Source organism: Callorhinus ursinus, unplaced genomic scaffold (genome assembly GCF_003265705.2).
Source record: "Callorhinus ursinus isolate GAN/ISIS: 27379988/994484 unplaced genomic scaffold, GSC_fseal_2.0 scaffold82, whole genome shotgun sequence".
In the NCBI taxonomy this organism is placed as follows: domain Eukaryota; kingdom Metazoa; phylum Chordata; class Mammalia; order Carnivora; family Otariidae; genus Callorhinus; species Callorhinus ursinus.
In genome coordinates, this window is record NW_027397144.1 from 1,430,954 (window position 1) to 1,457,273 (window position 26,320).

Below are 26,320 nucleotides of genomic sequence, written 5' to 3' on the forward strand. Positions count from 1 at the left end.
CATGCTATTTGCCTACAGAACATTTGACTCAATAGGAAAATCCTGCTAGCTTTTCTTCTTCTTCTTCTTCTTTTTGTTTTTTTGGTCTTATTTGCTTATTTATTCATAAAGCATGATGAAATAAACCAGATCATAATTTTTATTGGCCACATTGCTTTAATTTACATAGGGCATCAGAATTTATACTTAGAGATTAAAAGATTTTTTTTTTATTACCAGGTATCACTAATCATAAAAGTTTGCTTTATTCCAGTTCACATGGAACAGTGCATTCTGAATCAAAGTATAGTATTTAAGACTAAACTCAATCAACATTATTGTAATCTCTTTTCCAAAATGCAAAAATCAATGTGTTTTAGGTAATTTCCCAAAAATTTACTTGTCCTCATTTTTATCTAAAAATCTGGGTCTTTGTGGGCGCCTGGGTAGCTCTGTCAGTTAAGTGTCTGCCTTCGGCACAGGTCATGACTCCAGAGTCCCCCCCACTGCTCAGCAGAGAGCCTGCTTCTCCCTCTCCCTCTGCCTGCTGCTCGCCCTGCTTGTGCTCTCTCTGTCAAATAAATAAAACCCTTTAAGAAAAAATGTTGAGTCTTTGCTTTCCTAGAAAAAGTTTCTCTTATTACAGCTTTTGCTAATGTCTCTACCCACTGGAGATGACCCCTCATGTTTCCTTCCCCTGAATGATTTCACACAATTTTCCTCATTACTGTCACCAGCACAGGTTTGTAATATGCTAAATCGTTTAAATCCTTTTCTTTTTTCATGTGCAGGGAAATTGTACTCTTTTGTTTCCTGCCTTAATGGGTCTGTACAGTGGACTCAACGACCGCTGAGTCAAGTTTCACACACTGTTGGCAAGTCACTCTTCTAGATCTATTCTTCGCATCCTCCGCTGCACTTGTGGTTCATGAAGTGTGTGTGTTGTATTTCCCGGGAATGATCGGATTCTATTTCTGGTTCATTCCTCCGCTGGCAGGAAACAGACACACACAGGTGACATTGTCAGTTTCCGATTCTGGCGCTGAATGGCCCTTCTTCTTCCCCTCTCTCTCAGCGGAAGACAAATGTGGGAGAAACGAGTTCCAGTGCCAGGATGGGAAGTGCATCTCCTACAAGTGGGTTTGTGACGGGAGCGCCGAATGCCTGGATGCCTCAGATGAGTCCCAGGAGACCTGCAGTGAGTCCCCTTTGGGCTTCCTACCCTTTTTGATGAGAGTGGGTGACAGATGAGGTTAATGTCAGCCAGTAGGCTGATGTGTTCAGCCATGAATTGGGACTTGGGGGGGAAGAGATATTTCTGGAGCCTTAACAGCTTTTACAAAAAAAAAAAAAAAAGAGGTGAAATTCATATAACGTAAAATTAACCATTTTAAAGGAACCAGTTCAGTTGTATTAATATGGTCACAGTGCTAAGCGACCATCACCTCTCTCTCCTTCCAAACCTTTCCATCACTTCATGTCTGATTTTTTTTTTTGACCCAGAAAGGTGGTCTTGGCCCCCTCTTTCTGAAAACTGTATTTTTGCTCTGTAAAGCCAGGGCTGGGGACATCAGATCGGGCTTCCCTCTGAGGGAAGGCTCAGTCCTGTTTCTCCCACAGTGTCTGTCACCTGCAAGTCGGGGGACTTCAGCTGTGGGGGTCGTGTGAACCGCTGTATCTCTCAGTTCTGGAGATGTGATGGCCAGGTGGACTGCGAGAATGGCTCAGATGAGCAAGGCTGTTGTAAGTGTTCTCCCCCCCATCCCCTGCAGCCCTGCGCTGGCCGCACTGGTTCCGCCCTGGTCCTGGGCTGCTCTTAAAGTTGGTGCCCCCAGGCAGTCCTGCCCCCAGCTGAGCTGTGGATTGACTGCTCTTCAGTTGGCTCCGTCTCCTGGAAGCTCCTACCCAGCCTCCTCGCACTACTGGAGCCCCACTTTGCCCAGGAGGCTTTGCAGGGGGATAGGGTTGGTGCCACCTCTTAGGGTCATCAGCATCCTCAGTGAGGCTGTCCTTGCCAACCACATGGCACGTGCTCTGGTGAGCCACTGGGACCACCACCAGCCACCCCGGGAGGCTGAGCACCCAGTAGGTGCTCGATGGCCGAGACCCGATCACTCAGCTGACCACCGAGAAGAGGAAAGCTTTACGGAGTTGTGGCTTCTGGGAAGGAACAGGGCCAAGAGTCCTGGAGGGGGAGGCCCTTTGGAGAGCGGGGGATCTGTCTTGGCTCTTCAGTATTAGTTATTGTATAGTTTTTGTTGTTTTTTTTTTAATATTTCTTTACTTCCTTGACAGTGAGAGAGAGGGGGAGAGAGAGAGAGAGAGAGAGAGAGCACGAGCAGTGGGGAGGGAGAGAGGGAGAAGCAGACCCCCTGCTGAGTAGGGAGCCCGACGTGGGGCTCGATCCCAGGACCCTGAGATCATGACCTGAGCTGAAAGCAGACGCTTAACCAACTGAGCCACCCAGGCGCCCTAGTTTTGGGTTTTTAATGGAGCTAAGGCTCTGAGAAAAATAACTGGGAAAAATTTAAATAACTAAGATAATGTCAGATCTTCAAGTTCAGAAAAATAGAAAAATCCATGAAAAAAAGCAACACTCAAGTGTTCACATACATTCACTTGAGAAATGCATGTCTAACCTGGATTAGTGGTCATCTGATGACGTTGGGGTCGTTTAAAAATAAAATGGATTGTTGTTCTTTTTACAGGTACTTTTTTTTTTTCCTTCCAGCTTTATTATGATATAATTGACATACAACATTATGTAAGTTTAAAGAGTAGATGGAGGAAAAATAATTTAAAAAAAATTTTTTTTAAGTTGCCGATTTCTTCTTTTTTTTTTTCCCCTAAAGATTTTATTTATTTATTTGAGAGAGTGGATGGGGAGGGAGAAGGAGAGGGAATCTGAAGCAGACTCTTTGCTGAGTACAGAGCCCCAACTTTAAAAAAATTTTTTTTGGTGGGGGGCACCTGGGTAGCTCATTCGGTTGAGAGTCCAACTGTTGGTTTCTTCTCAGGTCATGATCTCAGGATCGTGAGATCGAACCCCAAGTCAGGCTCTGTGCAGGGTGGACATGGAGTCTGCTTAAGATTCTCTCTCTCCGGGGCGCCTGGGTGGCTCAGTCGTTAAACATGTGCCTTCGGCTCAGGTCATGATCCCGGGGTCCTGGGATCGAGCCCCGCATCGGGCGCCCTGCTCGGCGGGAAGACTGCTTCTCCCTCTCCCACTCCCCCTGCCTGTGTTCCCTCTCTCGCTGTGTCTCTCTGTCAAATAAATATATAAAATCTTTAAAAAAAAAAAAAAAAGATTCTCTCTCTCTCTCTCTCCCTCTGCCCCCCCACCCTCCTCATGTGTAGACTCTCTAAAAAAAATAGAGTAGGTGATGATTTGATACACATACATACTGCAAAATGATCACCACTGTAAGTGTTAGCCAACACCTCCATCAAATCCCATAATTACCATGTTTTGGGGGGTGTTTCTTTTAATAATAACAGCAAACTCTTAAATGGGCCAGGCCCATGTACAGATGAGGCCACTGAGGCACAGAGGGGCCACGGGAGCGGGCTGGGGCGGCTGACCCTGGCCGGGGTTTCCATCCAGGGCCCCTGACCACTGTCCTGGCTGCCTTTCCAGGGTCTCTCACTGAGGTCTGGCCTCTCCAGGACTCCGTGTCCTCATCTGTGGAATGGGCTGCTAGTGAGAAGTGGGGCGCTCTGGTGACCAGGTTGTCTTTCCCCACCCATCCCTGCAGTGCCCAGGACGTGTGCCCAGAATGAGTTCCGCTGCCAGGATGGGAAGTGCATCGCCCTGGAATTCGTCTGCGATTCGGACCGGGACTGTTTGGACGCGTCGGACGAGGCGTCCTGCCCCGTGTCCACCTGCGGCCTTGCCACCTTCCAGTGCAACAGCTCGGCCTGCATCCCCGAGCTGTGGGCTTGTGACGGTGACCCCGACTGCAAGGATGGCTCCGATGAGTGGCCGCAGCACTGTCGGGGCCACAACACGTCCGCCCCCCAACAGGACAGCAGCCCTTGCTCACCCCTTGAGTTTCACTGCCAGAGCGGAGAATGCATCCACTCCAGCTGGCGCTGCGATGGTGGCCCCGACTGCAAGGACAAGTCAGACGAGGAGAACTGCAGTAAGGGCGCTGCCGGCGGTGGGGGGAGGGGTCCTCTCCCTGTCTCTGTGCCCCCCCCGGGGGCGGGGCGGCCTTGCGGTGCTTAAACGATGCCAAGTCTCACCGCAGGAATTTCCATCTCCTTCCGTGCTTCTTCCAGTGCTCCTGATCACACGGAGGAGAAAGCCTCTGTAAGAGGAGACCCTGTCTTTAACGCCTGTAGAGTTCACCCCTTTTTTCTGGCCAGGGGAGCAGCAGCAAGCTCAAGTAGTATTTTCGTCTAGAAGGGCTCCTCGGCTCCAGGCCTGGCGGGTGACCTCCGGCCAAGGACTCAACCTCACTGCCTCGTGTTCTCTTCCCCCATGGAATGGGGAAAGAGCATTGGCCTTTGCAGACTTTCGACTGGAGTCCAGCACCACCCTGTCGAACCTTCTGGGGGAGGTGGAGACCTCCCACGTCGGCACTGCCCAGTGCGGTAGTTGCTACCCAGGGTAGCTTGTGCAAGCAAGGAAGGGAATGTTTTGTTTTATTTCACTTTTGTGAATTGGAAGTTAAATAGCCACACGTGGTGAGTGGCTCCTGTGTTGGAGGCCGAGCAGATAGAGGATTGTGCCACCCAGACCCTGGCCTCACGTCAATGCTTCCTGAACGGGGGGGCCGATACCTCAAAGCTAGCGATGCAGAGCTACTGTGAATTTAGAACATGTTTTCGTGTCCCTGTTGCTTTGGTACCTTTGCCCCCGTTCACTGTTTTCCTAGAATTGTAATCTCTGTGTAGGTGGAATTAGACTTTTAAATTTAAGAGTCACTTAAAAAAAAGACTTTTTTTTTAAGTTTATGTATTTTTTTTTTAGTAATCTCTATACCCAGTGTGGGGCTCAAACTCACAACCCTGAGATCAAGAGTTTCACGCTCTTCCGACTGAGCCCACCAGGCGCCCCTAACAGTCACATTTTAAAATAATGGATGACTTTGTATACAATGTGTACTAACACTCAGCACAAACTCCCAGAATTCTCATAACTTGAGCCGGCTTCCCCCACCCTTTACAGATGGGGAAACTGAGGCCCAGAAAGGCTGCATAACCGGAGGACACACACCTGTGAAAATAAAAAATTCATCTTTTTTCCTCCACAGTGTCATCTCATAAACATTTGTCCCGCTTCACAGTGCTCGACTGTGTTGTACGCAGTGGTACTGATCGAATCTGTCACACTTTGGCCTAGATTGGGAATGCGCCATTGCTTTTTCGCTGAGGGCAGCCTGTTGGCTCTGGCAGGTTTTTAGCAAATTATGTGTGTTCTCGGGGCACCTGACTGGCTCCATCCGTAGAGCGTGTGACTCTTGATCTCAGGGTTGTGAGTTCAAGCCCCACATTGGGTGTAGAGATGACCGAAAATCTTAAAAAAAAAAAAAAAAATCGTGTTCTCAAAAATGCATATGTGGAAAGGTTGGGGAGAACTCCAGGAAAACTCAGTGGTTGTGTTAGGGGTGCTCCCCCCCAAACACTTTCTTATTCTCCAAACGTTGCTCTGTGACTTTAGTAATAATTTTCTGGGATTCGTCTTCATTGAGGAAAAAAGTACTTACTGCCATGAAAGAAAAGCTAAAACTATATCGGTTGGGGGGGCGCCTGGGTGGCTCGGTTGGTAAGCGTCAGACTCTTGGTTGCGGCTCAGGTCATGATCTCAGGATTATGAAGCCCCACGTGGCGCTCTGCTGGGTGTGGAGCCTGCTTAAGGTTCTCTCTCCCTCTCCCCGCCCCCTACCTTAAAAAAGAAAGAAAGAAAGACTACATTGGTTAAAATTTAGAATGTGAAGACAGGTGTACCCAGGGAGTTTTTCCCCAGGTGGGAAGCAGGTAAAATGGATGAGCCACTGTCTCCTGCTTGTGGAGGTGGTAGGGCGTGTTCTTTTCACCTCTAAAATCTTCCCTGTTACATGCTGTCCCTGATGCCCGAGGCAGCCAGGAAATTGCTGCTTCAAAGGTGGTAGTTTGTTTTTTCTTCGCTGTTCCTTGAGAAAAACCAACACGTGCCCTGTCTTTCCCAGCGGTGGCCACCTGCCGGCCTGATGAGTTCCAGTGCTTGGACGGAACCTGCATCCATGGCAGCCGGCAGTGCGACAGGGAGTATGACTGTAAGGACATGAGTGACGAGCTCGGCTGCATCAACGGTGAGCTCCTCTGGGGGTGTCCCTGCGCCCGCTGTGTGTCCTCAGGCTACTTACTTGCCCTCCCTGAACCTCACTTCCATTTATCTGACCAGCGTGCGTCGTGGAAGCATCTGTTTCAGGACCGTGACATTTTGATGAGGCCAAAGTGCACGGGGCTCTTGTCTTTGAGCTCGGGTAATACGTGCGCTACGACTCCGCATAAAGCACTCTCCTGGGCTTACCGTGTGACGCTTCCACTCCCGGGAATGAGCCCAGGAGAAACTCACACCTGTAACCGGGAGACGGGCTCTGGAACGTGTGGAGCAACACTGGCCTAACAGCGAAACCCGAGAAGCAACCCAATTGTTTATCAGCAGAATTCATTTTATTTTTTTATTTTTTTTTAAAGATTTTATTTATTTATTTGACAGAGAGAGAGAGAGAGAGAGAGAGAGTGAGCACAAGCAGGGGGAGTGGCAGGCAGAGGCAGAGGGAGAAGCAGGCTCCCCACAGAGAAGGGGGAGCCCGATGTGGGACTCGATCCCAGGACCCTGAGATCATGACCTGAGCCGAAGGCAGTCGCTTAACCAACTGAGCCACCCAGGCGCCCCAGCAGAATTCATTTTAAAAATTGTTTTAATTGTGTTAAAATCGTGGAACATAAGGATACGACTTTTATTTTTTTATTTTTATTCTTAAAGATTTTTCTTTTTTAAGATTTTATTTATTTATCGACAGAAAAGGCGAGAGAGAGAGCATGAGCGGAGGGAGAGGGAGAAGCAGGCCCCCTGCTGAGCAGGGAGCCCGATGCAGGACTCGATCCCAGGACCCTGGGATCATGACCTGAGCCACCCAGGCTCCCCTATTCTTAAAGATTTTATTTATTTATTTTTAGAGAGAGAGTGTATGGGGGGGACGGAGGGGGAGGGAGATAGAGAATCTTAAGGAAGCGCCACACCCAGCACAGGGCCCAGTGCAGGGCTCGGTCTCACAACCCTGAGATGATGACCTGAGCTGAAATCCAGCGTCAGACATTTAACCGACTGAGTCACCCAGGCACCCCCAAAACAAACTTTTTTGAACAAGAAGTTAAATTCTGATAATGCACTTTTTGACCCTTGTGGTAAATGACACATAACACACACAAAAAAACCAAACCAAACAACAAAAAAGACACATAACAAAATAATTACCGTCTTTACCATTTTTCAGTGTTTATTTCCATGATATTAAGTACATTGTTATGTTTTATTTATCAATACATTTGCTTATCATCTTGTGTAAATGAACTATTCTATGAGTAAAGAGTAGTAAGTGGGCTCTTGCCTCTCCAAAGCACCTGACTCTCCTCTTTGGCTCCTAGTAACGCTGTGTGAGGGGCCCAACAAGTTCAAGTGCCACAGTGGCGAATGCATCATGCTGGACAAAGTGTGCAACTCGGTCAGGGACTGTCGGGACTGGTCGGACGAGCCCCTCAAGGAGTGCGGTGAGCCCCCCGGGGTGCTGGCAGCTCTCAGACTTATGGAGAGCTGGGGCTGGGACCCAGATGTGGATATGCTATGGGGCTGCAAGTCTCCTGCCCACCTGTGCCCGTGCGTGCTTTAGCTCTGCGGCAACACAGAGATGGGGGTCCTCGGGGAGAAGCAGCTTTGCTTCCTGAGCCTCAGTGTTCACATCTGTAGGATGGGACAATAAGGGTTCAACATCCTAGGGCTGCTGGGGATTGGCTGTTGCAATGCTTGTAAAGTTTCAGCAGTGCTCTGTGACCTGTGGCCATGTAAATATTTTGGACTTGACAGCTGTACGGTCTGTCAGAGCTGTTCAACAGGACCTAAACTACAGCAGGAAGACCACGTTCGAATGCACATGCGCATATGAACGCGTGTGGCCGGGCTCCAAGCAAACCTAATTGTGGACACTGATGTTTGAACCTTTCATGTGGCACAAAATACTGTTTTTCTTGTGATTCTTATTTTTCTTTTCAACTATTTAAAACGTAATAAGCATTCTTAGCTTTGGGGCCACGCAGGAACAGAGGGTAGGCTGGCATGGGCCAAAGCCCTGTAAAGAAAGCTAGGGCATGGATGCTGGCGCCGAGTGCCCTGGGTCTGGTCCAGCACAGCGATCTTGGGCAAGTCTTGGAGCTTGGCCATGCCTCGGTTTCCACAGCTGTAGTTCAGCTACCTGTATGGTTGTTGGGAGTTAGTACACGCAACTGTGGAACATGGTTTTTTAGTTTTTATAATCAAGAACATTTTGAAATGTGTCTTAGAAAAAAGAAATGATAATGTGGAGTTTATCGTCTTAACCATTTTTAAGTGTCCAGTCCAGCGGCATTCAGCAGACTCACATGGTCGTATAGTCATCTCCACCGTCCGTCTCCAGAACTTTCTCATCTTCCCAAACTGAACCTCTGCCCCATGAAACGCCAGCTCCCCCTCCCCTTCCCCACCCCTACTTCCTGGCTCTGATTTTGACTCCACTGAGGACGCCCTACGAGTGAATCCTGCTGTATTTGTCCTTCTGTGCCCTGACTAGTTTATTCAGCGGAATGTCCTCCAGGTTCCCTCCTGGCACTGCACGTGACAGGGGTCATGTTAAGTCCTCTTAGGGGACATGGTAGTTCACGTCCCCGAGTCGTTGTGGCAATCATGATAAGGGTGATGAAATGGTGCAGGGGTGCCGACGACCTGAGTGTGACCAGTCTCTGCTCTCTCCCCACCCCTGGACCTCTGCACCCGGCGCAGGGACCAATGAGTGTCTGGACAACAAGGGTGGCTGCTCCCACATCTGCAACGACCTCAAGATGGGCTACGAGTGCTTGTGCCCCGAGGGCTTCCGGCTGGTGGACCAGCGAAGATGTGAAGGTGATTCCCCAGCAGCCTGGGCTCCCAGCCTCCTCGGCCCTTTCTCCTCATGGGGTGGCCAAACACTCGGTGCCTCAGTTTTCCCCACCTGTTAAGTGGGCATGAAAGCCTTGTTGACCTCACGGGCCTGTTAGGAGGGTTTAATGAGGTGCCAGATGCACAGGAGAGCCAGCGCAGGCCTGGCCCTCGAGGAGCGCTCGGTTCGTGCCTTTGGGGAAGAAAGAAAGAAAGAAAGAAAGAAAGAGAGAAAGAGAGAAAGAGAGAAAAAGAAAGAGAGAAAGAAAGAAAGAAAGAGAGAAAGAAAGAATGAATCAATCTTGGCTGACGCAGCTTCACCCTGTGAGCTGTACCCCTGGGGTGAATGGTGAGGTCAGGGTCATCGTCGGAGACGATGCTTAGCTGTTTCTGTGTTTTTATTTCTGAACCTGCGGGTCACCAAGACCCTGGCTCTAGGGGTTGTCCCCAGAGGGCTTGGGCTGTCCCCATTTGCCACTGGGAGGCACCCCAAATCCCTTTCTGTGTCCCGACTTACAGATATCGACGAGTGTCAGGATCCCGACGTGTGCAGCCAGCTGTGCGTGAACCTCGAGGGCAGCTACAAGTGTGACTGTGAGGAGGGCTTCCAGCTGGACCCCCACACCAAGGCCTGCAAGGCTGTGGGTGAGCGCGGGGCAGGGCCGGTGGGGGCGGGGCCCGCACCAAGAGCAGGTGTAGTGGGGAGTCTCATCGTGTGAACTTTGCCTCCACTCCAAAGACCGCTGGGTGGGGCCGACTGTGTCCTCTCGAGACCTCTGGCAGATGCATGAGCAGCCCTGTCCGGAACTTGCCAGGAGGCTGCCCCCACGTGTCCTGCTGTTTCCCTGCAGACCCAGGCGAAATCTGGAGAAGAAGTTTTCTGCCCCCCCCCGCCCCCCCCCCCCCCCGGTGGCTTCAGGGAACAAGAGGTTGAAAAGCTATGGCCTGAAGGGCCCGCACCCCCACCAGCTGTTCTTACCCACTTAGAGGAGCCTATCCCCCAAAAGCAAAAGTTCACTTAAGAGAGACCAAGGTATAATCACTCGCTCCTAAGAAAACCAAACCGCAGGAATAGTTGTGTTTCTTTTCTACCTAAACGGAAGATGAGCACGGCAGCCAGGCACTGATTCTCAGAAGCCCCGAAATGAAGAGATCCCATGGGTTTGGAGACATAGCCGTCCTTGGGGAGTTGACCGGTGGGGGCCAAACTCCCTTTGCTTTGTGTCCTGTTCCACCCTCCAGTGTGGTTCCAGTGAGGGACAAGTGTGCAGAAATATTTTAGGTCGTCTTCCGTTTCCCTCCCTTGTTGTCATCCTTTTTGTGATGGTTCCTTGGCCACCCTCTGTCACACCTCCATGTGTTCCCTGTTCTGGGGAAAACCAGGCACTGAGTTCATGAAACCCCCCAGGGTTTGAGGTTTCACTTTTGTTCTGATCTGCCCGGGCGTTGTCTATACAGACACCTTCCCAGGGGCGCGGGTGGTGTCATGGGAAGGGCTGTTCTGAGTGAGGTCAGTTGTACACACGGTTAGCCTGTCGGTGAATACTGGTGTCATGGTTACAGCACCGGCCCCCAGAGTTGGGGCGGCGTGGGTTTGAATCCCGGCTCTGCCACCTGGTGTGACCCTGGGCTCGTCACTTCCCCTCTCTGAGCTTCAGTTCCCTTATATGTAACGGGAGTTTGACAACAGCCCCGGCCTCAGGAGTGTGAGGATCAATGAGGGAAAACGTCATATGAAAAGCACTCAGAATCTCCTGCCCTAAGGAATCGCTCTGTATACCTGAGCCGCTTACGTTTCTTCATCTTTATGTTCCAAAACGGAAAATGCTGGGGCCCCAGTGTAGATTTTTTTTTTTTTTTAAAGATTTTATTTATCTGATAGAGAGCGAGAGCACAAGCAGGTGGAGTAGCAGAGGGAGAAGCAGACTCCCCGCTGAGGAGGGAGCCCGATGCGGGGCTCAATCCCAGGACCCTGGGATCATGACCTGAGCTGAAGGCAGATGCTTAACTGACTGAGCCACCCAGGCGTCCCCAGGTTTTATTATTAATGTAGGTTTTATTACCATTCGAGTATGGTGGGACCAACCCGGCAGGAGACGACCACCATTAATATCGGTTGTTATAGGGGCACCTGGGTGGCTCAGTTAGTTGGGTGGCTGCCTTCGGCTCGGGTCATGGTCTCGGGGTCCTGGGATCGAGCCCCTGCATCGGGCTCCCTGCCAGGCGGGAGGCCTGCTTCTCCCTCTCCCACTCCCCCTGCTTGTGTTCCCTCTCTCTCTGTGTCTCTCTCTCTGTCAAATAAATAAATAAAATCTTTAGAAAAAAAAAAAAGATCGGTTGTTATAGTTCCCAAGAGGAGGGGGCGTGGCAGCCAGGGGGGGGTCACCCTGGGGAAGCACCAGGGTCGGTCAGGAGGCAGAGGGAGAGGGCCAGCCCTGGGAGGGGCTGTCCCTTTAGTCTCTACAAGGCCCAGGATGTCAGAGCATCAGAGCCACATGGTTAGTACACCCCATCCCGAGTGTCTCCTCTGGTTCAGCCCAACCCTGGAGGGTGACAAGCAGGAGTCGGGGGTCCCTTCTGCTCCCCTGAGCATCCTTCCTGCATCCCTAGGCAACATCGCCTACCTCTTTTTCACCAACCGCCACGAAGTGAGGAAGATGACCCTGGACCGCAGTGAATATACCAGCCTCATCCCGAACTTGAAGAATGTCGTTGCCCTAGACACAGAAGTGGCCAGCAACAGAATCTACTGGTCTGACCTGTCCCAAAGGAAGATCTACAGGTGAGCCTTGGAGCCGCTCCCAGCCCTGACCCTGGGTGAAGTAGGCCCCTCACACTGACGCTCTCCTCCCCCTCTCCCCTGCCCCCCTGACAGTACCCAAATCGACAGAGCCCCCAGCTTCTCCTCCTATGACACCGTCATCAGTGAGGACCTACAGGCCCCTGATGGGCTGGCAGTGGACTGGGTCCACAGCAACATATACTGGACAGACTCCATCCTGGGCACCGTCTCCGTGGCTGACACCAAGGGTGTGAAGAGAAAGACACTCTTCAAGGAGAAAGGCTCCAAGCCTCGTGCCATCGTGGTGGATCCTGTTCACGGGTGGGTATTCCCGTAGCTTAGGGGTACAGAGGGAACGAAGAGCAGAGGCGGGGTTCTAGAACTGGTTAGGACTCAGACGGGGGGAAGGCATGTGCCTGAGCTGGACTGGCCTCCGTGGGCACGGGGCTGTCCCCAGCCATGGAGGCCCTTGCTGTCAGGAAAGAACAGGACCTGGAACAGTGGTTCTTACCTGCCTGCCCTTTGGAATCCAGGGGTTGGTCCCTCTTGATGTCTGCTGAGATGGAAGTGGACCCAGAAAAGTTGTGCGCTCAGGATAAGAACCCAAAATCAGGCACCTGGGTGGCTTAATCCGTTAAGTGTCTGATTCTTTTTTTTTTTTTTTTAAAGATTTTTTTATTTACTTATTTGACAGAGACACAGTGAGAGAGGGAACACAAGCAGGGGGAGCGGGAGAGGGAGAAGCAGGCCTCCTGCCGAGCGGGGAGCCGGACACGGGGCTCGATCCCAGGACCCTGGGATCATGACCTGAGCCGAAGGCAGACGCTTAACGACTGAGCCACACAGGCGCCCCAAGTGTCTGATTCTTGATCTCCTCTCAGGTCTTGATCTCAGGGTGGTGAGTTCAAGCCCTGTGTTGGGCTTCATGCTGGGCATGGAGTCTACTTAAGACAAACCAAAACAAAACAGAAAACCAAAACCAGAAATTAAAATATGAATTTAAATTGGTCTTAGAAATGAATACTTATTTAAATTCTGATTTAGTATTTTATAGCAGAGAAATCCTGTGCCAGGATAGGATTGGAGAAAGGTAAAAAATGCTCAGATCCAATGGTAGTTTCAGGGAGGAAGCCACAGGGAGTAAAGTTTGCCACCCTGCTGAGCCCCCAGGAGGGTGTTTGCAGGGCCCGTGGCTGACTCAGCATCTCTGGGGCCCACAGGGACCTATGTCCCCTGACGGAAAGCATCTCCCCTCCCCATGTCCCAAACCCCATTACACCATATCTGCCCATGGAATTTCACAATTCTGGAGGGACGGTGGCAACCTTGGGACAGGCAGCCTGTCCTGGTGGCAATCATCAGAAGGAAAGGAAACTTTTTTTTTTTTTTAAGATTTTATTTATTTGAGAGAGAGATTGAGAGCACGAGAGGAGGGGAGAAGCAGAGGGAGAGGGAGAAGCAGGCTCTCTGCTGTGTGATCCCAGGACCGAGGGATCATAACCCGAACCGAAGGCGGACGCTTAACCAACCGAGCCACCCATGCACCCCAAAAGGGAACTTTTGAGATGAGCATGACTCACACGGGAGAGACCCTGAGTTGAAGGTGGGCCTGGGCCCACAAACGTTCTCATTTGGTAGAGGGACACTCGGTTGAATAACTTTAGCCCCCCAGCTGCCAGGAAAGAGAGAGGCTCCTAGAAATAAACCCTGAGATACAAGTCATGTTGTGTGTGTGTGTGGGGGGGTCTACTGTTATGTTTCTTTTCCCCCCAGGTAGTAGCGTAGGATTGCCCTCTTGGACTCTGTTCTCCACTTGGCTCTGTCATTTGGCCTACGGGGCTCATTCCCTGTTGACTAGATGAGCCATGATTTACTTTGTATCTGGCACATGGAAATTGTTTTTCCCCCCTACCTCACACAAAGAGGCTGCAAATACCTCTGAATATCTTTGAAGGTGAGTCATTGCAGTTTCTCTGCAGGATTGTCGCTTCTAGATTCCTCATTCTAGAAGCTGGATTATATTCTAGAAGTTGGTCCGAGGCTCCGTGCGCGGCCAGAGCATCAAATTGCCACTGAAAACCTGCATTATAAGACCGAGCCTCCTAGCGCACCTGAGCACCCATCTTGCTCACGGTCAACAGCAAGTTTTTCATTTGGCAGTCACGATGGGGAGGGACTGTTTCAGTGTATTTGTATGTGGCTACTTGTGAGTTAGTTTGAGCATCTCTTCAGAGGCTTAAAAGCCGTCGGAGATCCATGTCTAAGCATAGATCCAAAAGCAGTGAACACAGGGATGCGAACAGGTGTTTGCGGCCCCGTGTTCACAGCAGCCGGGGTTCGGAAGCAGCCCAAGTGCCCCTCGATGGCTGAAGGATAAACCAAATGTGGTCCATCGACACAGCAGAATCGTACTCGGTCTTAAAAAGGAAGGACATTCGGACACTTGCTGCAATGCGGATGAACCTTGAGGCCATTAGGCGAAATGCAAGAAGCCAGGCACAAAAGGACAAATGCTATATGATTGCACTTACGTGAGGTCCCTAGAGGAGTCCCATTCATGGAGACAGTGAGCCGAGTGTGGGAGCCAGGGGTCGGGGGAGGCGGATGAGGAGTTGGTGTTTTCATGGGGTCAGAGTTCCAGTCTGGAGTGATGGAAACGTTCTGGAGATGGATGGTGGTGATGGTGACATGACATTGTCTGTGTACTTACTTTCACCGAACTGGACACTTAACAATGGTTAAGATGGGGCGCCTGGGTGGCTCAGTCGTTAAGCGTCTGCCTTCGGCTCAGGTCATGATCCCAGGGTCCTGGGGTCGAGCCCCGCATCAGGCTTCCCTGCTCAGCGGGAAGCCCGCTTCTCCCTCTCCCCCTGCTTGTGTTCCCTCTCTCGCTGTCTCTCTCTCTGACAAAGAAATAAATAAAAATCTTAAAAAAAAAAACAGTCGTTAAGATGGTAACTTTTACGTTTTGTATGTTTTACCACAATTAAAAAAACTTTATTTTTCTTTAAGATTTTATTTATTTGAGAGAGAGAGAGAGAGAAGGAGCAGAGGGAGAGGGAGAAGCAGACTCTCCGCCAAGCAGGGAGCCTGACTCTGGGCTTGATCCCAGGACTCTGAGATCATGACCTGAGCCGAAGACAGATGCTTAGCCGGCTGAGCCACCCAGGCACCCCTAAAAAAATATTTTTAAAGCAAAACAAAAAACAAAAAGCCTTCAGAAAGCACTGTCAAGGGTGCCTGGGTGGCTCAGTTGGTTAAGCGACTGCCTTCGGCTCAGGTCATGATCCTGGAGTCCCGGGATCGAGTCCCACATCGGGCTCCCTGCTCAGCGGGGAGTCTGCTTCTCCCTCTGACCCTCTTCCCTCTCGTGCTCTTTATCTCTCATTCTCTCTTTCTCTGAAATAAATAAATAAAATCTTTAAAAAAAATAAAAAAAAGAAAGCACTGTCAAGGGTGCAAATTAAGGGCCCCCGTCCAGACATTGGAATCAAAATCTCCCTTTGTTCTCGAAGGTCCTAAAATCCTGCCAGGCCTCACCAGGTTGCAAGCACTAGGGTAGCAGAAGAAACCAATGCGAGGTCTCTTTTGGGGGGATGCCTTAATTCCTGGCCTGGCTGCTTCAGCTGGGAGCTGCTCTTCGGGGCAGATGGGCGCCTCCCTCACTGACACCCTGCTGTCCTTGCTGCTCTCCCACCAGCTTCATGTACTGGACGGATTGGGGAACCCCCGCTGAGATCAAGAAGGGGGGGCTGAATGGTGTCGATGTTTACTCGCTCGTGACGGAAGATATCCAGTGGCCCAATGGCATCACCCTGGGTACGTCCTTGGGACCTGGGTCCCTGGGGTCAGGCACCGTCTGGAGGAGAGGGAGCAGTGGCCAGGCTGCACCTGAAGAAGCAGATGCAGCTTCCTGAGGTTTTTATAACCTGCCGCTAACCCGCGCCAGTGTGGGCTTTGGGCTCACACAGGGAGGTGGCCAGTTGGGCCTGCTTTTCGGAGCACCTCTCCACCGGCTCCTTGGGCGGGGTGCGCCTTCCTGGGGGTGGGGGGAGTGGCCAGGCCCAGGCCCCTTTGGCATCGGCATGTGATCTCTTCCTTGTCCACCTGTGGGTTCTAGATCTTTCTGTTGGCCGCCTCTACTGGGTCGACTCCAAGCTCCATTCCATCTCCAGCATTGATGTCAATGGCGGGAACCGGAAGACCGTTTTGGAGGACAAGAAAAAGTTGGCACACCCCTTCTCCTTGGCCATCTTCGAGGTAGTGCTTGAGGGAATTCACATCCCAGTGCCGGTTACAGAGTGCAACTCATGGGCGAGGCCGAAGTGCTCGTGCTGGCGGGTCAGCCCATGTCATCTGGCTCGGTCAAGCCAGGACCAACTTAGAAAACGGAAGTTATTTCCATTTCCTTCTCCTCAAAAGAGGTGTTTTTGTTGGTTTGTTTTCTTGTTTTTTTGTTTTTTTAAGTAAACTCTACCCCCACCGTGTGGCTCAGACTCACGACTCTGAGATCAAGAGTTGTAGGCTCTGCCGACTGAGCCAGCCGGGCACCCCCTACTCACCCAAAGAGTCTTAAAGCAGCGGTTCTCACTTGGAGGCCATCTCAGGGCCCAGGGGACATTTGGCACTTTCTGGAGACTTTTTGGTTGTTGCACTTGGCGGGGAGGTTACTCCTGGTACCTAGTGGGTAGAGGCCTAGGAGGCTGCTAACCGCCCTACAGAGAGAAAAGGGGGCCAACCACTGCGGGGAAACCTGCTCTGAGGAAACATTATACTCGCGCACCCTTGTTTGAGGGGCGTGAGTCACAGTAGCCGAGAGGTGGAAGCAAGCGGGGTGTCCGTCAGATGAAGGGCTAAACAAAATGTGTATCTTTACAGTGGAATGTGATTCAGGAAACAGGGAGGAATTTCTAACACACACTAGGACGTGGAGGGACCTGGAGGCAACTCAGCCAGACACAGGAGGACAAATCCTCTCTGATCCCACTTCTGTGAGGTCCCTAGAGGAGTCCCGCCCACAGAGACAGGAAGTAGATGGTGGGAGGCAGGAGTGGGGGTGGGGAGTCAGTGTTTCCTGGGGACAGAGTCTCAGTCTGGGGAGATAGAAAGTTCTGGACACGGATGGTGTGATGGTTGCACCATCTGTGGCATTGTACTTAATGCCACAGAACACACTTAAAAAGGATTAAGATGGTCGATTTTCGGTTGTGTATATCTACACAGTTAAACATTTTTTAAAAAAGAAATGAGGTTCGTACCACCCAGTACCCCTTTCTCCCAGAAATTCGGGTGTCCTGTGCCCTTGACTAATGGGATCTGCTGTCTTCTTTAATTGCTCATATAGGATAAAATATTTTGGACGGACATCATCAACGAAGCCATTTTCAGTGCCAACCGCCTCACAGGCTCAGACATTAATTTGGTGGCAGAAAACCTGTTGTCCCCGGAAGACATTGTCCTTTTTCACAACCTCACACAACCAAGAGGTAAAGATGAGGTGACCGCCTCCCCCCCTCCACTTCGCTGCTGGTGTTCTGGAATTTTCTAGAATTTTGAATTTTCTGGCCTCGTTCTTCCCCTAACTTCCTGCCTCTTCCCCATCAGGGGTGAACTGGTGTGAGAGGACTGCCCTCCACAATGGTGGCTGCCAATACCTGTGTCTCCCGGCCCCGCAGATCAATCCCCACTCGCCCAAGTTCACCTGCGCCTGCCCTGATGGCATGCTGCTGGCCGAGGACATGAGGAGCTGCCTCATAGGTAGGGGCACCAGACTGCCTGGGCGTGGGCGTGCGTCCTGCTTCTGCCACCCTTGTGGCTTTTAGTCCTGCAACTTGACCTTCCTGATCTTGTCTTTGCTCGTCTGTCAAATGGAAGACTGAGTAGTCTGAGTAGGGGGGTAACCGTAGTTTGCCTTTGTCATGTGGGACACATGAGCTCTGTGCCAGGCTTTTAGACAGACGCTTTTCACCTTTGATGTCTGGTTCACTCTCTCCCAGCCCCTTTGGGAGGTGACTGATTTTAGTGAGGAGATGACCCCCTGTTCAACTTTTCTCATTCTCAGAGAAAGTCTCAGTTTGGGGCCAATGTGTCTGGAATACTTGTTAATCTCCCTTTCGAACGACAACAAATAACAACAACATAGACATTCGTGTGTTTCAATTATTTTCAGTTTTTTTTTTTTAAGATTTTATTTATTTATTAGAGAGAGCGCATGAGCAGGGGGAGAGGCAGAGGGAGAGGGAGAAGCAGACTCCCCGCTGAACAGGGAGCCCTACGTGGGGCTCGATCCTAGGACCCTGGGATCATGACCTGAGCCAAAGGCAGACACTTACCAACTGAGCCACCCAGGCGCCCCTGTTTTCAGTCATGTTTTCAGCCCCTGTTTTCTTTGTGGCCAATGGCATGTGCTACTTACTGTTGTCACGAGCAGTGGGGCACTCAGGAAATGCTTCTTCTTTCAGGGACTGACCCTCCAGCGACCACCCTGGGCACCTCCACGGTCCCGGTCAGGCCGACGACGGTCCGCTCCCCAGCCGTGGAGCCAAAGCACACAGCCAGCCCGTGGTCCGTGGCCAGCCCTGAGTTCACCACGGCTGAGACGGTGACGATGTCCCACCACGGTAAAAGCAGGGGCTACCCTGGCCCCTGGTTTATAGCTTGAGCCTCTAGACAGGCCCCTTCAGGGGGGAAGAGAATCTTGGGGAAGGGATCCAGTGGATTTAGTCTTTGCGCCTGCACTCTTTCTGACGTGGCCTGTGCATCTCGGAAGCCTCCGCTTCCCTACCTATAAAATGGGACTAATAACCATGCCCGCCCACCTCCTGGTAGTAGTGGGGACTACGTGGCCCCAGGTGTGTGGAGAGCTGGAGTGAGTGGCGGCGGCTTACCCCAGAGTCCTCCCCGAGCAGGGGCCTGGGAGCCTGAAATGTTATCAGGGCCCATTCGATGACCTGCTTTCAGGTGTCTGCCCAGCAGGGCCAGGGCTGGGGTGAGGCAGGTGAGGAGCTGCTCAGGGCAGCATCAGAGGGGGCACCAAAAACCCAGGACTTAAATCATATTTTACTGCATTGTTGTTTTCAAAAATCAGACCACCAAACTATGGCCCATGGGCCTAACACCTGGTCTTGTAAATATAGGCCAGGGTCCCAGTGAGGTCAGATCAGGCAAATATAGTGTCAGAGCCTGTCTTCCTAAAAATCTGACACTTTGTTATCATGGGGTATTGGCCTTCATTTTTATTTCTTAAAAAAGAACACATTCAAATATTACTCAATTACTAAGTGTTTGTTTTTTTGGTTTTTTTTTTTTTTTTTGGCAAGGGGAAGGGGCGGGAGTCAGGCTTGAAGTTCTTTTTTTTTTTTTTTTAAGATTTTATTTATTTATTTGACAGAGAGAGACACAGCGAGAGAGGGAACACAAGCAGGGGGAGTGGGAGAGGGAGAAGCGGGCTCCCCCCTCAGCGGGAAGCCCGATGTGGGGCTTGATCCCAGGACCCTGGGATCATGACCTGAGCTGAAGGCAGACGCTTAACGACTGAGCCACCCAGGCGTCCCAGGCTTTAAGTTCTGTGCTTGGGGCTAATGCCTGGCTCTCCCTGGCTTCATGGAAGACCCGCCATTCATCTCTTTGCCCACCAGAGGGCGCCCGCCCTGGAAATTGAGTGGCCAGAAAAATGGAGCTCATAGATTTTTCTAGCCAGAAAAAAAAAAGGGGGGGGCACATCAGCAAGTTTCAGACATTTTTCCCCCCACTCAGAGTAGCTGAAGTCTGTGTCCAGCCATAAACAAGGCAAAGCAGGAACTGCTGTGGTTGAGGGAGGCCAGGAAACCTGTTTGCTTGGGGCAGGTTGAAAAGCCATTTCCCAGACAGGCCCACCCAGGGCTTCTCGCTTTAGGCAAAGGAGCCCTTTTAAAGGAAAAATTTCTCAAGGACCTTGCTGCTGCCTTAGATAATTTTTGTTAAGAAGTTTTCTTAAATACGTGCAAATGTGAAAAAAGTCTGTATAAACTCCACACACACACACACACACACACAACAGCGGGATGGATGGATGTCAGTCACTGCTCACCTGCGTCCATGTGGTCCAGGTGTGACTCCTCAGTCCTCGCAGCCTGTCTGCCTGTTTGGAGAACTTTAAACTTTCGTTTGCATGGGGCCCTCACAGGGCTCAGGGGCACACGCGTGCTTCCATAACGAGGTTCCCCCCAGGATTTCTGAACTGGGCACAGCTGATACAGGACTGTGGCGCTTGGTGCAGTCCACGCCAGGCCCTGGAATCGCTGAGTGCTACCGAGTCACGTGGTTCTTGTCCCACGCAGACCTGTCTCGTTTCCATCAGACGCACAACCAGGGCTAACAAGTCCACCAGTAACCTCACCATCTGCTGGGAATGTACCTGCAGGCTTTTTTTTTTTAATATAAAGATTTTATTTATTTATTTCAGAGAGAGAGAGAGAGAACACATGGGAGGGGGAAAGGTCAGAGGGAGAAGCAGACTCCCTGCTGAGCAGGGAGCCAGATGCGGGACTCGATCCCGGGACTCCAGGATCATGACCTGAGCCGAAGGCGGTCGCTAAACCAACTGAGCCACTCAGGCGCCCCTCTACCTGCTGGTTTTTGTCTCAAAGACCGGGGGCCTCTTCCTTGGAGCCTCATAACGCTTGGCTAAGGAACCCTCTTAAATCTGCTCTGAGTCACATAACCCTGACTGCTAAGAATAAAGCCCCCAGCGTGATGCCTCTCAAACCCGGGAGATGCTCCAAGTTCCTTTGAACTTTTTTTTTTTTTAAGATCTATTTATTTTATAGAGAGAAAGAGAGAGTGCAAGCAGGGGGGAGGGGCAAAGGGAGAGGGAGAGAATCCCAAGCGGACTCCGGGCTGAGCTACAGCCGAACACGGGGCTTGATCTCACCACCCTGAGATCAGGACCTGAGCCGAAATCAAGCATCCAATGCTTAACCAACTGCGCCACCCAGGTTCCCCGCCCTTGAACCTTTAAGGACACCAGGAAGCATCCAGCGTTTCCCTCTGTGTCTTGGTTGTCCTACACCTGCTGTGTTTCCCCTGGCCCTCACCGTGGATCTGAGCCTCGCTTTGTCCTTTCCCTCATGCAGCCCTGGGTGATGCTGCCAGCAGAGGAGACGAGGAGAGGCCCAGGAGCGGGGGGGCTCTGTACATCATCCTTCCCATCGGTAAGCGTGCCGGCCCGGCCCACGCCTGGTCCCGGCTTCCTGCAAGATGACCGCCTCGGCTGGCGAGCTGGGCCGGTCCACCTTTTCTCCCAGGCTCGGGGCGGCCCCTTTTCTAGCTTCATTCACTCAAATACAGTTGAGCGCCTACTGTGTGCCAAGCCCACTTCTGGGTCCTGGGGCCGCACCCAGGTGAGGATGAAGGCCCCCACCCGCTCCGAGCGACCGCTGATGTGTCAGCTGGGGCAGGGGGGCGTGTCCCTGAGGGAAGCCTCCTGGTGAACGGTTCTCTTGCAGGGGGAGTTTAGGGAGCTCTACCCCCGACCTCACCCCTGTCACTCGCAACTCTGTTAGCATCACACCCATTATTCCTTTTCTGAGCAAATCGTTTCGAGGTGTCCCTTCAACACCCAGCCTGCTCTTGGAGACCTGCACCTTAGTGCCTTACGGTCGTCTGGCTGTGCGTGGACCGACATGGCAGTGGGACCCTCACCTCCCTGCTGGCTGCCCAAAGGTGGCACCCACCCCGACTTCCCAGTGGAGCCTGAGTCTCTCCCACCCTCTGGGCCCTGGCCAGAATTTTTTTATTTTTATTTATTTATTTGAGAAAGCGCAAGAGAGAGAGAAGGAGCAGGGGGAGGGGCAGAGGGAGAAGCAGACTCTCCGCTGAGCAGGGAGCCCGATGCGGGGAGACCCAGGATCATGACCTGAGCCAAAGGCAGATGTTTAACCGACTGAACCACCCTGGTGCCCCCTTGGCCAGAATTTTTTACAAACCTGGGCTGGGTGAGCCCTAGGCTGTCCCCTGGATCGCAGTGGGTCCGGGAACGCCACCCCAGGGCCCACTAGAAATGAGGCCAAGACCACCCGGACAAAAGAAAAGAGTTTTGGCCCCGTTGATAGAGAACAGTCCCATTTCTGAAAGATGGAAGGCCCCACTTGTGATGACTCACAGAGAGGAAACCTGGAAGCATCAACCCCAGTGGGGTATTTCTGGGGCAAGGCAGTCACAGTGGGCTTCGAGTTAGAGATTTGTTATGCACATAGGTAGGTTTTTTCCAGTGGATGAGTATGGCTTCAAATTTGGAACAAAAAAAAACCCCTATATACGTCAAAAGACCCAGAGTCTGCCGGCGGTGTCACTTGGGGGGACTGAGCTGGGCGGCCTCTTGACCAGTCCCCCCCCCCCCCCCCCCCCCCCCCGCAGTACTGCTCATCTTCCTGTGCTTCGGGACCTTCCTCCTCTGGAAGAACTGGCGGCTGAAGAGCATCAACAGCATCAACTTCGACAATCCCGTGTACCAGAAGACCACGGAGGACGAGGTCCACATCTGCTGCAGCCAGGACGGCTACACCTACCCGTCGGTGAGCGCCCCGCCCCGCCCAGGAGGCAGGGAGAGCCTCCGGAGCCCTTCTCAGGGTGGGGGATGGACAGCATCAAGAAAAGGGCGGGGGAAGCAAGCCAGTGGGGGCTGCGAGGGAGATCTTAGGTAAGGAGGCTGGGGCAGGCTTCCCCGAGCTGAAGGCACAGCCTAGGCATAGGCCCCGAGTCTGGTGTGGCCGGAGCTGAGAATTGGGGTAGGGGGGTGTCGAGGGAGGAGCCAAGGGAAGGGAAGGGATCAGGCATCAGGGGAGGATTCTGGCTTTGCTCTAACAAGGTGGGAGCCCTGGGGACGGTCCTGGGCTTGGCCTGACTTGGGGCTCACGGGCGCCCTCCGGTGGCTGTCGGGGGGAAAGACTGGGGCCAAGGTCGGGAGACCAGGCTGGAGACGGCTGGTCCAGGCCAGCCATGAGGGGGGGGCGGAGGGAGTGAGGCGTCGGTGGCCTCTGGCCATGTTTACTGAACGTTGGACTGATCGCTTCCGGCGTTTATCTTTCTGTTGACAGAGACAGATGGTCAGCCTGGAGGATGATGTGGCGTGAGTTGCTGCCTGTGGTCCTGTCCTTCCCCGGAACCTGCTGCCGCTCACGGGCAGGAAGAACACTTTCTCCCCGGCCCCTTGACCTGCCCCAAACCCTTCCTGAGACCCTGATGCCCTCCCGTTTCATGCAAAGAGAGAGGTGAACCCAAAGCACTGTTGGCGGCCGCAGCGTCCGCGCCGGCAGCCGCGTGGCCTGTCCTGCCACAGCTTTGTTCTATATATTTATTCGTCTGGGAGGCAGAACGGGCTTCGAACGGCACATGCGCAACGGGTTTAGGTTGGGATTTTTTTTTTCTCTTTCTTTCTCTATGAATAGTGGAGAAGAGAAGTCCGAATGAGCTGGAGGGGGGCGCATTTCTGCCCTCTCCAGGGACTGCTCACTTCTTCCACCTGAGGGACTGCCAGAGGGACCCAGAGGGAGAGCAGGCAAGGGGGCTTGGGACTCGAGAGAACAGGTCCTACCCGCAAGGTCTGGGGTAGCTGCTCTACCCACCCCCTCTCTAGCCCGAGCCCCCCACCTCAGGAGTAAACGTGCTCACCGCTGCCTTGCTGGACAGCCAGAGTTCGCTTTTGCTTTGCTACCCCTCTTTCCAAGCGAGGTCTGTGCCCTCCCTCGACGCCAAGACTCTGGCCTCTGTCTTGACCTGGCCGAATCCAGCATCCCGGGGGCGTGGCCAAGTCACGCCCCCAGTCATGCACCAAAACCTCCACGGTTCCCAGGGAAACCTGTGCCACCGGTTGCCCTTAATATTTATTAAGTGCCTGAGATACCCAGTTAGCTGATGCGTGAAGACGGCGGCCTCCAGCCTCCAGGAGCATCGTGTGGTCGGGTGTGGTGGTCGGGACCGCCGGCCCCCTCCAGGTCCCCGTGCACTTTTTTTTTTTTTTTTTTTTTTAGTTCAGGGCTGTATCTTGTGTAACGTTGACATTGTTACTATTTTGCACTGGTTTCTGTTCCGGTTGGGATGGGCCCCCCCGGGTGGGCGAGAGCCTGTGTAGATGAATGTGAGATCCCGGGGCCTCTCCCCCCACCAAGCGCCTCAGAGCTGCCATCATAAGACTATCCAGCTAGTGTTTCGGCTTCTGTGCAGATGCCCCCAAGCCATTAATTTCCCCAACAAGATGGTTGTGGTTGACGGGTATCCACCAAAAATGTGCATGGCGTTTTAGCCCTGAAAGACGGCCCCCCGGGCTGGGTCACTTCATGGGACTTCTTAAAACGTCTTTCCTATATGATCATCCGTGTCCCATTTACGACCAAAGAGAGAAGAGGCAGGCTTCTGTAGCTTCCTGCCTGATGTCTCCCAGGGCCTGCCCATTGCTCACCGCATGACCACCAAACACTGTGCCCTACCCTGCAGGAAACTGTGAAAGCCTTTTCTCCTTCCGAAGCATGTAAATAATCCCCTGTACAGATCATGGGGGGAGGGGGGGGCTTTTTTGTTATGTTTGCACTTTGTATATTTGTTAAACATGTATCACTTATATATATATGAAACAAAGATCTATTTATTTTTGCAAACCCTGGTTGCTGCATCACTGACCCCTCCGGGGGCTCTGCATTGGGGGACGTTGTCTCTGAGACGCCTCTTCTTTTTGTACAAAGATTAGCGCAAAGCTCTTCAGGAGAATCGTGTCTGTGTTGTATATATGGCGGGTTGCTTTGGGAGGATGGGTTATCGCTTTTTAAACCACTGTACAGAATGTTTTTATAGCCTGAATGTCTGTGATCGATTAAATTTCTTAAATGAACTGCTTGGCTAAACCTGGACCATTTTCTTCCTCTGGTCTCTGGGCTCCTCCGCGTCTGTGCATGGGTGGGACTCCACTCCGCAGGAGACGGATCTACAAAGGGAACATTTCCCCAGAGCTCAGGATGGACTACAGGCTATGGGGCGCTTCCCTGAATTGGGGTTTTGCTAAGTCTCCCGCGTGCTCATTCACAGAACCAACATCTACTGGGCACCTGGTCTAAGCATGTGGGACACTGCAGTGAGTAAGAGAAGTGAATAAGAGTCTGCCCTCGAGCTGATATTTTAGAAGGGGGAAATAGATACAAACAATGACTATATTTTGGAAGAATATTCTAGAAGAATTTTAAACAGGGTAATGGGACAGAGAAGTGACTGGCAGGGAGAGGACTCCCTTCAGAATGGTTCAGCGAAGGATTCTCTAAGAAGGTGACACTTGAGCTGAATCCAGAAGCATAAACTGGGGGAAGAGTGGCTGGCGCTGAAACCTTCCCACCTGGTTCAATCAACACATGATTTCCAAAGGAAGCTTCCCTTCAAACCCTTTGGGCTTCTGGAGTGGTTGATGTGAGGTTTTCTTAAAGGATGAGAGAGACAAAGGATAAACACCTATGAAATTAATTGCTAAGAGAGCAAGAGATTTCGCAACACAAATCCAAATGATCATGAGTTCGGGCGATTTCTCAAATTCCATGGTAGCAACATTTGGCTAGAGCTGTGGGCGTCCAGCTACGTATGTCCGCACTCTTGCGGACCCCGGCTTTACTGGAGTCTGGACCTGTAGGCAATTTAGACCCCTTTCCTTGAGCATGGAAAATCAAACCACAAGTAGTCTAGGTGGATTTGTCAGGGGGGTAGGGTCAGGAACACAGAGGTCAGCGGATAGAACTTAATATGGGGAACTAAGTGTAAAAAGATCAAATGGGGCAAACCATAATGACATGCCACCGCACACTCTAGGTCCCTGGAGAAGTCAAATTCATAGACATGGCAAGTAGATGGTGGGCGCTGGGGGCTGGGGGAGCAGTGGGGACAGAGGTTCAATTTGAGAAGACTAGAAAGTTCTGGAGACGGATGTTGGTGTTGGCGGCACAACCATGTTATTGTACTTGATGCCCCTGAAGTAGACGCTTAAACACGGTTAAGATGGTAAGTTTGATGTTATGTGTGTCGGAACACGACTTAATACTAAATGATAGTTTTTTTAAAGACCAAATCGGGGAACAATGAGGCAGCCAGCCCTAAGCAACAGTGTAGGGTGGGGCTGGCGTTCCTGGAACCCGGGAGGGAGCTGGTGGGAGCCTTGCCGGAGACGCTGTGTAGGGCAGAAAAAAGGGAGAGTCAGCTTCTCCCCTCCTCCCGGTGCCCTCTCCCACCGGCGGCCCCCGTGGGCTGAACCCAGCAGGACCTGGGGAATGGGGTCCCCTGCCTTACAGGGCAAAGGGAGAGCAGGAAGGGGCTGGGAGGGGGCTACCCAGAGTGCCGGACAGTGGGGCCAGGCCACTTAGATCGAGATGGGTGACCTCGGGCCCGCGAGAGCC

General features: G+C 52.0%; 1 protein-coding gene across 2 annotated transcripts; it reads left to right on the forward strand.

Annotated features, from left to right (window-relative positions):
* Positions 1 to 921: 921 nt before the first annotated feature.
* On the forward strand, positions 922 to 24,780 carry LDLR (low density lipoprotein receptor). Of its 2 annotated transcripts, XM_025863028.2 has the most exons (17): positions 922 to 1,177; positions 1,600 to 1,722; positions 3,735 to 4,121; positions 6,153 to 6,275; positions 7,618 to 7,740; positions 9,002 to 9,121; positions 9,656 to 9,781; positions 11,747 to 11,918; positions 12,012 to 12,239; positions 15,619 to 15,737; positions 16,039 to 16,178; positions 17,263 to 17,404; positions 17,523 to 17,675; positions 18,380 to 18,538; positions 21,032 to 21,109; positions 22,314 to 22,471; positions 22,994 to 24,780. In XM_025863028.2, the coding sequence occupies exons 1-17, from the start codon at positions 937 to 939 to the stop codon at positions 23,027 to 23,029; spliced, it is 2,628 nt and encodes an 875-aa protein (XP_025718813.2). In that variant the 5' UTR covers positions 922 to 936; the 3' UTR covers positions 23,030 to 24,780. The 2 variants fall into 2 exon arrangements, with proteins under 2 accessions (XP_025718813.2, XP_073743868.1); XM_073887767.1 differs by lacking the exon at positions 1,600 to 1,722.
* The last annotated feature ends 1,540 nt before the right edge of the window (positions 24,781 to 26,320 follow it).

Bases quoted from the DNA above. Each gene is read 5' to 3' on its own strand.
- LDLR (XM_025863028.2), top strand. From the start codon at position 937: ATGATCGGATTCTATTTCTGGTTCATTCCTCCGCTGGCAGGAAACAGA. The intron at 7,741-9,001 runs GTGAGCCCCCCG...CACCCGGCGCAG, and splicing joins CGAGCCCCTCAAGGAGTGCG to GGACCAATGAGTGTCTGGAC. The intron at 16,179-17,262 runs GTAGTGCTTGAG...TTGCTCATATAG, and splicing joins TCTCCTTGGCCATCTTCGAG to GATAAAATATTTTGGACGGA.